The sequence below is a fragment of the Ostrea edulis genome, chromosome 5, assembly GCF_947568905.1.
Source record: "Ostrea edulis chromosome 5, xbOstEdul1.1, whole genome shotgun sequence".
NCBI lineage: Eukaryota > Metazoa > Mollusca > Bivalvia > Ostreida > Ostreidae > Ostrea > Ostrea edulis.
Window position 1 is genome coordinate 28,898,734 of NC_079168.1, and position 12,361 is coordinate 28,911,094.

General features: G+C 35.5%; 2 protein-coding genes across 5 annotated transcripts in view; one reads left to right on the forward strand and one right to left on the reverse strand.

Moving 5' to 3' along the window:
• Positions 1–330: 330 nt before the first annotated feature.
• Positions 331–11,160, reverse strand: LOC125651447 (uncharacterized). Of its 4 annotated transcripts, XM_056165675.1 has the most exons (8): positions 10,977–11,147; positions 9,941–10,291; positions 9,570–9,666; positions 9,348–9,458; positions 9,031–9,187; positions 3,561–3,589; positions 541–2,232; positions 331–429 (listed from the first exon to the last, which is right to left on the reverse strand). In XM_056165675.1, exons 7-8 carry the CDS (start codon positions 2,230–2,232, stop codon positions 421–423), a joined length of 1,701 nt encoding a protein of 566 aa, XP_056021650.1. In that variant the 5' UTR covers positions 3,561–3,589; positions 9,031–9,187; positions 9,348–9,458; positions 9,570–9,666; positions 9,941–10,291; positions 10,977–11,147; the 3' UTR covers positions 331–420. The 4 variants fall into 4 exon arrangements, with proteins under 4 accessions (XP_056021650.1, XP_056021649.1, XP_056021647.1 ...); XM_056165674.1 differs by having other exon boundaries at positions 331–2,232; positions 10,899–11,160; XM_056165672.1 differs by having other exon boundaries at positions 331–2,232.
• A 171-nt stretch (positions 11,161–11,331) lies between these two features.
• LOC125650483 (uncharacterized) overlaps positions 11,332–12,361 on the forward strand; it is a 55,627-nt gene continuing 54,597 nt past the window's right edge. Inside the window, exon 1 of the mRNA XM_056165676.1 lies at positions 11,332–11,414. The gene's annotated coding sequence lies outside the window, so the exon portion shown is untranslated. The remainder of the gene's footprint in view (positions 11,415–12,361) is intronic.

The window sequence follows — 12,361 nt, forward strand, 5'->3', positions numbered from 1 at the left end:
GAAATTTTAAGAAATAGGTTGGTTGGATATTAACATCCCTCTCGAGAATTTTGCACTCATATGGAGACGTCACCATTGCTGCCAAATTTAGGCATATGATCGGCGCTTACGGCCTTTGATCAGAGAGGGATCTTTATTTGCTGTGACACGGAGCCTTGGTTTAAATGCGGTCTCATCGAATGACCGCCCCATTTACCTGCCTCTTACGGCAAGCAATACAGGGGATACTAAAGACCTATTCTAGCCGGATCCCCACGGGATAGGTGGAATGACTTTACAAAACCATTTCATATGGTCATGTGAAAATATGTGGTATGTAAGAAAAAAGTATTAAACATTGGATTTGTTTTATTCATTGAATTCAATAACTCAAAAGCAATAATTCTTTGGATTTTCATCTGTTGATAACATGAGATCAATTTACAGCACCTGCAAAATAAAGAAGAGCATGTGTAAACTTAAATTCAAAAGAGGTTTTAGAGTACTGTGAGTAGATGAAGTGGATTACCGTAACAGTGATATTCTGATACCGGTCCTTACCTTTGGTATTCTGTAATGCTTTCCACCGGTCGGTATCTTTCCGACTCTTGGATTTCTTTTTAATATGTTGCTTTCAAATGCACTGTCTCCAATGCTTTGCTCCCAGACGTTCCCTGGTCGTCTGCTGTTGATTCTTTGAAACTGCGCGATAGAGGTCCTGCCAGGCTGGTAAACACTGGGAAATTTTCCTCCACTGGATATTTGTCTGATACCTTCAAAAGAACGATGTATTCTAGCTGGGACATTTCTTGTGCTGGTCCGGCCAAAACTAACTAAATCATCGCCATGGATAATTTGGCTTTGGGGAAATCCGAAGCTATTGAAATCATTCTTTGATTGTTTTGGGGTGTTTATCAGACTAGTATCAAATTTAGTTTCTCTGTGATCTACTGGATAAGGTGTTCTGATGGATTCTCTCTGACGTGAGCCACCAAAAAAGGCGGGTCTTCTGCTGTTTAGGATTCCTGAACCGAAAGGTCGGCCTTGAGCAATACCAGAGCTTCCAAAATCTATATCTGCTTGAGCTTTAATCCCACTATATTTAATACCCGAAGAGTGAGTTCCTATAGATGGGTACGGTAGAGCTACGGGACCTACACTGTCTCTTCTCCATTCTCCTCTCCCAATTGATCTGGAATTGACGCTAAAAGGGATGTTGTTGATTGGTTCTGTCGGAAAAGATTGTGGCGGAAATGCAATTTTCTGAGCTTCTCCTTTGTTAATATGCTTCTTTGGAGTCCATGGTCTGCTCTCTCTACTTCTCCCTGTATCCAATAAGCGACTCTCAGGGTATGTGATATCACTTACACTGCCAGTAAACGGGCCAGACCCCAGGTTCCCTCCCGCAATGTACGGCGGACGGTTAGGTTCTATACCACTGTGTTGGTTTCTAAATGGACGATCACTGGAAATAGCAGGACCAAAACTTATGTCTGTATCTTGTCTGGCGAATCCGTCAAACCCTGGAAGTCCCTTGGTTTCTGGATAAATACCAGATCTGTGGTCTGAATGAAAGGAAATTCCGCTACTTTTGATACCGTTGTTCCTGTTCCTCAAATGACGATCTTTCGAGATAATTGGACCAAATTCCTGTCCTGTGAATCCGTCAAATTCTGGGAATCCCTTGGTTTCTGGATGAATACCAGATATATGGTCTGATTGAAAGGAAATCCCGTTACTTTTTATACCGTTTTGTTTGTTCCTAAATTGACGATCATTGGAGATGATTGGACCAAAACTTATATCTGTATCTTGTCTTGAGAATCCGTCAAACCCTGGAAGTCCCTTGGTTTCTGGATAAATACCAGGTATATGGTCTCCTTGAAAGGGAATCCCGCTACTTTTTATACCGCTATGTCTGTCCCGGAACTGAAAATCACTCGGAATAGCAGGACTAGCTTCTGAATTGATTCCAGCTACAGATTGAAAGGAATTCCCACTACTACTTCCTTCAAGATTTAAAAAACCGTCACCCAGTAACTGGTCCCCATTACCATACAAAGGTGGAATGTTCGTTTTTCCTGTCAGTAGTGGCGGTAAATCTCTTCCGTACGTCCTTCCGTCCACATTAAACTCGCTTACTCCTCCAGTCAGTAAGTCAAGTGCAGGTGCGCGAAATGATTTCTGCTCACCCGGGTAACTCTTGCAGGACACGAACACAAGCAACAATGCAGAGACTGCGAACTTAATCATCTGAAACATGCAACAGACTAAACATTAAGAAACCCCTTATAGCTCGGGTGAGATGTACAATTGTATGGGAATATGTTGTCGATATCAATATGCACGAACATAAACAAGATGTGCAAGAAATACATGTTAATTTTTAAAATACATGAGGGTATGAACAGCGATGTTTTACGTCCACATACTGAACGAAGCGCTTTGATGCTTCATGAATTGTATACTGGGCGGAGCGTTGCTGTTCATATCCTCATGTATTTTCATTTTATATTTACATTTTACTTTTATTTCTGTTGAACTATTAACTATGTGTGTTAATAATTGTGTTAATATGTGTTAATTTTATTGATCAAGATTCATACGCACATTGTTCACATTCATGAGTAAATGGCTATCAATTCAATTTGTAGAGATATAGAAAGTACAGAAAGTATTATTTTTTTTATATTTACATGTGGAGAACTGATCTGTTCATAAAACATGTATCAAATCAGGGATAGACATTAACGGTTGTCCGATTGTCCGAGGCAAGTGAAAACCCATGCAGTTCGGCCCCGATGGGCAAGTGGTTATTTAAGTAGGAAATGTGATTATAATAATTGTGTTAAGCTTGATGAATATAAAATATTAGAACGTAAAGTCCAACTCCATATATTGCTGTTTTCTTTACCAAATTGTCAGATTATAGCGAAGGCCCATTCTAGTAGACCGTACTGTATCAATTGACAGAAAGAGATAATTTGAATTACTGGTTGACAGGCTTATTAGAGTCTAAAATATTTCGGACAATTAAGTTTTTCAGGATCTAGCCTACAGAAATCTAGGTAGGAACTTTATATATGTATTATATATACATTACCCAATAAAGTCTTACAGAGCTTGGTTTTAAGGGAGGAGGTCGTCAAATGTGTAATTTTGGGCCAGGTACCAGTGAATGCATGCGAGTTTTTCATTGTCAAATTTTCAGTGCCTACATGTTTTCACAACCAAAAATTGTTAATCGATCTACTGAGGTCATTTTTCTCGTTCAGAAAATGCCACATTTGCAACGTTAGTAATTTTTTTTACATTCTATATAATATAATTAATATACAGTATACATTTCATGGTAATAAGTAGAAATCAACGCAAAAAAACTATTAAGTATATCTTGGGGACGGATTATTGGAAAAGTATGCTTCCGGCTGAAGTTTGGGTACGTTGTCGATTACTAATGTCGGTTCGGTAACGAAAATGATATATACAATGTCAGTAACTTCTATAAGCTGTCTTAGGTGTATATACATGTAAGAATCAGAGAATATATACGTCAAGAAATTGAAATTCACACAACTTACCTCTGCAGCAGTGAAGACCAGCAAACTGTCTGAATGTGAAAATAATGAAACAAAATTGAGTTTTTATACTTAATGAGGATTTTTTTTATTACATATAAGACGGATTAGTAACTTTAAGAGTTCAGGTCATGCTAATTTCTGGAGCAATGTGATTACTTTACATATAGTGTACACTGATACGTCCCCCTGAACCACATCACGCGGGCGTGTGTCGGAGAGGCACTGGTGTCGTCAGCGTCATCACTCGTAGGAAACCGAAGATTAATAATAATACCTACACAATACATCATTCAAGGTTCTGATTTGCACTTATATTAATATCCTATCGAGAAACAGAACACGGGTCCTTTTAACATTCAATAAACTAACAAATACATTAGTGACTGGTTTGCTAGCCTGGTTCCGGTCTACCTCTAACTGTACTGTACGGAGCATTGTGGGTAGGCCGGAAACAAGCTACTGGTTTGTCCCTGATTCAGCTTCAGCGGCAGACATTACATGCGGTCTGACTGCCTGTTTGTAAACACTGTTTCCGGAATGAGATATCAACTACTATTTGAGTTATAGTAATGAAAATACATGAAGTGTCTCCGTATTTTTCTATCTGTACTTTATTCATATTTTATTCGAGATCAAAAGGTTAAGTTATTAGTTCAAGGTCACGTATTGTAAGAAATGAGCGGTTTTCAAGTGATATATTTTGAAAATTCTATTCGAGCTTTAGCAATGGAATTCCCATCTTTAAATTTCTTCGAAGATTTACATTCCCCCTCCAACTTTGTATTTGTCCCTTTTGATTAAAATCAGACCCCATTATCCTATCGTTGGGCCCAACAATTATATACTGAGTACGGGGTCTGGTTTTTAATCAGGGCAGGCTAAAATTTATCAAACAAAATAACTGTTTTGGGGGCAGAAGTCAACTTTTTGAATACCTATAAAGAATGTAAACTAACTACAGAATTTGAAAATAGAGAAAGTAAATAGATGAAACATTGATATTGTTGGTCCGGTGCCTGCGTGGAGCCATTAATGCCGTTTTCATATTTCCATACTTGGTCTGTAACTGTCGGTTTTTGTCATTATTACGACACGCACAAGCCTTCAACGTGTATTTTAATACAGTTATAAGTGAAATCGTCGTTAAATAAATGACTAAGTGTTTTCTACATGTACATCATAAAAATTACTCAGGAATATTTTTTGAAAATACAAATGTATATGTAATTGTATCTTTCATTGATGAAAACTTCATTGTGAACCTGATAAACTATGAATACTTCCTTGTTATCCGTCAACTGAATATTCATAGAAAGCCATCCATCTAACTGTCGTGGTCGGCATGATAAAGTAATTGTTTTTATTATGCATAAACCTGTGCCGATCAGGGACAATAACCATAAAGGGACATTAGCTGTTAAACTCGTACATGTATTTGCTTATTGGTATCAAAATGCCTAAAACAATTTTACATTACAGAACAATCACCACTGACATCTTAAAACTCATACAAGTTAAACTGTAACAATAAAAATGCTTTCACGCCCACAATGTACCGACAGAACATTGATCTGACGAGGCGACATGTTTTAGTACGGAAACGTTCAAGTGCTCCCTCTTGTTCTCCGACATCAACAAGTCAATGGGAAGAAGAGCTTTTTTCTTTAACTTTATGTTATGAGACTCCATATATATGCACTGAACGACATGTATTTTTCGTCTTGATTGTATTTATATAAATCAATAAATGATTTGAAACGTTTGTTCACGAATCATCAACATGTCATATCAAGAAGTTGACATGTCGCTGATTTTAATGACTTTTTATCATTTCGACAAACTTTCATGTTTGTGTATGTTTGTGTGATGAAACATTTTTTCCCTGTCTTTTGTGCAAAATTAGGCCTAATAATAGATAATCTCTGTATATTTGTGAGTTCTATGTCAGATCTATTTTTGAATTCCCAATACAATTCCGCTTTTTCATTAAACTTTCTGAGTTGCACTGTGTAATGATTGTCGTCATGGTTTTCACACGACTCTTGTAAAATAATTCTAGCATTATGCTGAAGTCGCCGAAAAGATGCTCAAAATATATAAATTTTTGAAATTGTATCTTAACATTCAATCATCCAAACGACTTAATGAAATCGGCTCCTAAGGTGTTTAAAATGTTTAGAAAACAATAGGAGTATAAAACACCAGGCAAAGTAACATAGAGTAAAATAACTGTAGATATCTTTAATCATTTGAAGATATCAAAAATTCATTTGATGCGCATAATTCAATTTAAGATCTCTTCAAATAATTAATGATATCCTTCTGAATTATTGTGCAATAATTAATCTAATTAGTGCAGATAATTGAATTATTGCCTTCTTCGATTGAATTAATGATATCATTAATTCAATTGATGCGCACAACCTTTCTTTTCGAGAGAGACCAATTATTTTCAATTCAAAAACATCCACAATTAAATTTAATGATCTCTTTCACTGAAATGTTGGTCTCTTTAAAATAATCAATGCTTGCATTAATTCTTTACACAAAATCATTGTAAATATCTAAAGATACCTTCAATTGAATTAAAAAGATCATTTATACAGAGCTCCAAATAAAATTTTGCGCAATATTTCAATTATTTCCCGCAAAAATTCAAATGATGCATGCGTCAAATCAATTGAATTATTGCGCGCAATAATTGAATTACTGATATCTTCATATAATAAGGAAATATTCAATTATTTGCGTTTATGTTAATTTAGCGATCCATAGATGAGGAACTTTAAAAACGTTTCCGTAGACTAGTTGACAAAATGATCTGTTTTGTCGAATTGTCTAGAATAGGTCCTCAGTACCCCTTGCTTATCGTAAGAGGCGACTAAATGGGGTGGGCTTACGGATTAGACCGCAAAAAAAAACCCAACAACAACAAAAAAAAACCCGAGGTCACGTGTCACAGCAGGTGTGTCACAATAAAGATCCCTCCCTTCTCAAAGGCCGTAACCGCCGAGCATATGCTTAAATTTTGCAGCCCTTCACCGGCAATGGCGATGGAGCAATCACTAACTTTTTTTTTACGGAGTCCTGTATTAGCGGGTCTCGAATCCACGACTCCTGGTTACGAAGCGAAAGCTCTAGATAACTACTGATTTTCACAGGGAGCGTGTAAAATTTAACTAAAAATCCGCTCCAGTTTATTTTCAAAATAGGAAGAGTTCCAAGTCTGAAGTTTAACTGTAAAATTTGTTGCATATCGTACAGATATCACTATTAATTTCAAAATATTAATAATAAAAGCTTATATATATTATAATTCTAAAAGAATTCGCTACAAGAATTGAATAAAATTATTTAGATATTAAAATCATCTCATAAACTTCCAAAACTAACGACATTTCTCATGTACATGACATTTTGTATTGTATTTATCTTGTTACATACAATCAACTACATTATGTTTCCTTGTTTTGTTATTCAGAATTTAAAAAAAAAAAAGCATCACTTTTCTTTAATTTCAACAATTTCTACCTCACTTTAATTGTGAGGTCCCAGTTACAGGTTATATCTTATATGTACATACATATACACACGTAACATGTTCAGTGTAAACTTCGACCATTCTCAATAATGTATAATTTTTCATGACATTTCAAGTACAATTTACACGTACTTGCATTCTATTTCGTTTCTACAAAAAAATCTTGGAGTATATTAACACATCTCGTTTTTTTAAGTTAGTTAGCTTATTTTGATACAGTTACTGGTTGTTTGCAAGGTTAAAGGGCAGCTCTTATGTCTTATAAATGGACATCATTAGTCCTGTAGGAGAGAAATTTTTTTGAAACAATCTGGCATTGAACCCGGGAGCCTTACATTTCTAGTTAATTGATGCAACCACTGAGCTACCCACGCCAATATACGAAATACGCACTACTATAGTACAAAATTGAAATATGCATTACTACAGTACGAAATTGAAATATACATTACTACAGTACGAAATTGAAATATGCATTACTACAGTACGAAACTGAAATATGCATTACTACAGTACAAAATTGAAATATGCATTACTACAGTACAAAATTGAAACCTATTTTGGAAATGGTACAAGGACTCCTCATGTTGAGAACTCAATGCGGAGCAGTTTGATTAAAATTAGATCCTTTGAGCCGCTCTGCTTGTGTAGCAATCTGCATGAGCAGATCAAAGGGTCTGATTTTAATCAGATTGATCGAGGAGATGAAAAATTAATTTTAGAGAAAATACCAGAAACTTAATATACTGAACTCATTTTAAATCTAATTCAGTCTTGATATCAATAAACTGCTGATATTATCATATACTCTTTCCTCATACCAGACACTCAATATACAGTTCAATCTGAATGTTTGTATTTCTAACTTTCAATCAATATTTTAAGATTTGAAGTATCTTTAGAAGGTGAAAAGGCATTCTATTAATTTATGATACAATGTTATTAGGAGTGCATGACTTCATAACTTATAGGCTTTTTTTCAATTTGTACAAGTATGCATTTTTTTCAACATCTTTTGACTTTATGACGTCCCCATATGTGACAATGCACTTTTTATAAATGTATCAAAAGCTACACAATTTGTTTTCAACATTCAAGCAATAGTTGTTCAATTCTGCATCCTTAAAACAGCACTAAAATGGACGTACATATACAAAATGTAAATCATGTCAAAATGTCTTGCCATGTACACACATCAGAGTAAATCTATGACCCCCTCAGAAATTTTTCACTTGTAAAATTGTTATTCTCACCAGGTTTTTTATTGATGCATTATATCCTTCCAAAAGGAGATAATAATAAATTTGTTTTACAAAGATTACAAGTAGTTTATCATTATAAGCCTCCAAACGTGTACGTCAGGCACACATATAAAACACTGTAGGTGTTTTTACTGCATTTTATAGTGCAGTTCAAAAGCCATGTTTTATTCTATATCATGATTGGAAACATAAATACAAATTACAAAAATCTATTTTGTTTCATTTCTTAAAGTTTAATTATCTTGTTTCCTAATTTTTCAAAATCAGATGGAAGTAAGAGTTATTGCCCTTTATACAGACTGTACATCATGCATCTCTATATCTATGTGCATCTATAGACAACTAAACTAATCCCTGATATCTTGCATTGGTGGATTACTGGGGTGGATCTCGAGTGTGTTCTGGGGTGTCAGAATCACACTTTTTTCAGAAAAACGTAGTTTTCTATGCATAATGCTTCAATTTTCCAAAGTGCTGAATCTCCCGCAAGAGTGTTACGAAAGCCATGTATTTCATAAATGGTCAATTGTTAAAACCTTGTAACAGTGTCACCATTATAAAATGTAAAAGAAAACTTGGAAAATTTAATTGTTATTGCACTTAAGAGGTCCAACAGTTTCTGTCCTATCAGCTGCCAAGCTTGATTTGTAGATACATGGTCGACTACCTTGTCACCAGTGTCACGAACACAGTCTAGGTCTACTCCATCTGGCATGGGTAGTCTGTCCCCGGTGAATTTATTATGCAGCTTAAAGTACACATCAATGGTGTGAATGCACTCCTGTGTCTTGAACAGCAATACCTCACCAGTTAGATGTAAACATCTGGAAAAATCAATGGACGCAAATATTTATATCATTTTTCTAGAGGAGCAAAATTTAAAGAAATTTGTGTTTTAATATTAACATAATTAATATTGTAAATATATTGTTTTTAGCATGTATGACATTTGGCAAGAATAGGTTTTTCAACAATTCAGTTCACCTAAATCGAGACTTGAGTACACCATATTCCCATTCTACAACACGAGTTCTGCGCTATTGTAGTTGATTGCATGCTGATTTCGTGGTATATTGATTGGCGTCATTAGATAACCTGAACACACAAAGTAATTCATATTAGATACTAATTAGCTAAACAAATGGGTAAATCTTAATCATATCAAGTACAACTTTGAATACCAGGTAATTAATTTATGTATCATACCTGAATCTCCTAGAAGCCAGCCACTGCAACCAAGACTCAAGATCTGATTCAAGTTGGAATTCTCAAAAACAAAACTGTCATGAACAGCTCCCGGCCACTTACAAACCAAATTGATAAAAACTATTAGAAAACAATTTGAAGAAGTCACAGTTGTGATAACCAGTCTAGTCAAAATGAAATATGTCCTTATCATAAATTTTTACAATAAAATTTGAGGTTCAGTCCACAGGGGCTAAGCCCGTTTGGGCCCGAACTCTGTGATACCACAAACATGTTTATGATATCGAGTTCGAGCCCAAATGGGCTTAGCCCCTGTGTCCCATGACGATGCAACAAACTTTTAAATTCATATCAATTTCATTCATACCTACATGTAAGTGTGACTTCAGCTACAGTTTGTACATTAAGGGCATGAAATCCTTTCCGGCACACATAGCTGGGTTCATTCTCTGATGGAGTCTGTCTCTTTATTAGAGTGGCATCTAGAACAGAGCCCAGCACTTTTGGAAATTGTGCCTTTCTTAAAAATTCTGTTATAGTTTGGTGATTTCCTCCTCTCTTGAAGGAAAATTTATATTCTGCAGTCGATGGCAGAGTGATACCATCACTGTCTGTGGCAACCCAAACAGGTGACTTGGAAATACAATGTAAGTCTGCACATTTATGAGTAAAAGATTCCCTTTGTTAGGCACCTTATTGTGGCCAAAACTTGATGATTGTACCTACAAAAATAAGTCGCATGTCAACATAATTGTCTCGTATGCTGAAAGCATTAGATCGCATGTCTACATAAATATCTTGCATGTTGACTAAACAAGTCACATGTCTATAAATCATTACATGACACATTGAGATAAATAAGTTGCATCTTGCATGTATCACAATGCACTTACTGGAGTTAGTAAGTTAGTTACCAATATAAAAATCAGATCTCTAAAAAAAAAATTGGTAACTTGCATGTGGACATAACTAATGCATGTAATTTTATCTTGTATGAAGGGGACAGAAATATGCCACGATAGAAAGTATTTAAAAACGCGAAGTAAAAAAAAATGTGTTTTTCAATAATATAAAGGCCCAGTGAAAAAATATTGATTGATAATGACTTTTTCCAAACGTTAAGCCCATCAATCTAAGCGAGATTCGTCTTGGCTGGATATTTGGACTGACGCCTCTAGATATATAGACGTCAGTCCAAATATCCAGCCAAGACGAATCTCGCCGAGATTATAGGCCCATATAAAGCTATGACACATTCGAAGCCAGACGTCAAATAAGTACTTGTCGTTTTCCCTTAAACAGAAACTCCATTTGGTTAAAAACATGTACCATTTATGTTTTTGTATATTTCTTGGAATTCATGTGGAAGATTCACTAACAAATCGTAGATCGTGAACGTAAACGTACGTGGTTTTCGGCGTAATTTGACGTCATAAAAACAATCTGTCAACGCGTCACTCTGTAGTAAACATCTTCAAAGGCCGCTGCATGTTGTGGACGAAGATGAAGGTAGGTTCTTTGGATGTTGCAGTATAATAATATGATATCCTCTCCCCCTTCCCTACCCCCTCCCCCGAAAAGTAAGGTAGCAGCAGCGTGATGTTGTCGTAAATTTTTCTTAGGAACATATCATTAATATTTTTTTAACAATAGGCCTACGGTTGTAAATGTCAGCACATACCTAAGCTAGATCTAGACCTAACAATCTTCTTTGGGACATAAATATATCAGTTCAAGTCAGTGTCGTAAATAGTCGGTTTACGGTCATTGTTTACATTCATGATCATGGAAAACATGTCGATTCCTGACTATCAGTGGATATCGTAAACCTCATTCAGACACAAGGTATAATCTATACGTCTTTAGAATCGCGATAAGATGGGATTTATTGGAAGTTGATATTTTTTTTTAAATATAAAGTCTGTTTGTCAGATCACAGTAAATTTTATTAAGTCATGGAAACCCGAATTTCCTCCGAAAGGTTTTTCTGACAGAAAGAGCGAAATCGGCAAGGTGCTAAAGGACAAGATAAGATAAAAGATTTAAATGGAAAAAAAACCAAAAAAACATCATTTTGAAATGATTTTTCCTGTCGGACAATGCTTATTAGAAGGATTATAAAAACTCGAGCGAGATTTAATTAAACTCTAACTTCCATGCATACACTTCGCCTTCCGAAGTGGTTCGAAATTTTCATGTAGAAAATCAGTGCAACAAGAATAGATTCTGCACACTTTTCATTGCATCCCACTCCATCTTCCTGCGTGTATAAAATATATTTGCTAGGTCCCAGTTTTCACATTTTGATTCCCAGGCCTGGAGGTTATAAAACTTATAAAACTCATACTCAGACTCAGCCATGTTTGTTTCGAGTACAACTCTGAGCAAGCTCCAAAGCATACTCGAAAAATCTTTAGGATGTACTCCATATGAGTATGAGAATTATTTTGGAAAAGTTTTATAACCTTTACTTTGAGTATGAGTATGATTTAGAGCACACGGAGTTCGTGTTTGAGAATGAAACCATGCTCAAAAAGTTTTATAACCTCCAGGCCTGATAATGCAAGTGTGATTACCAAGTGTGTATATCTTTAATTCAGTATAATTTTGATTAGTTTCAGTCCGGGTATCATCCGGAGTCAGTGCTATCAGCCCAAGCACAAGGGAGTGGGGGGTTAATACTTTCCATGGGCCAATACCAATGTTGAGATCAAAACAATGGAAAACACCAACTGAATGTATATTATTGTTGATTTTGCAACACTTTTCACTTGGACCTCTGGGCTTTGTGT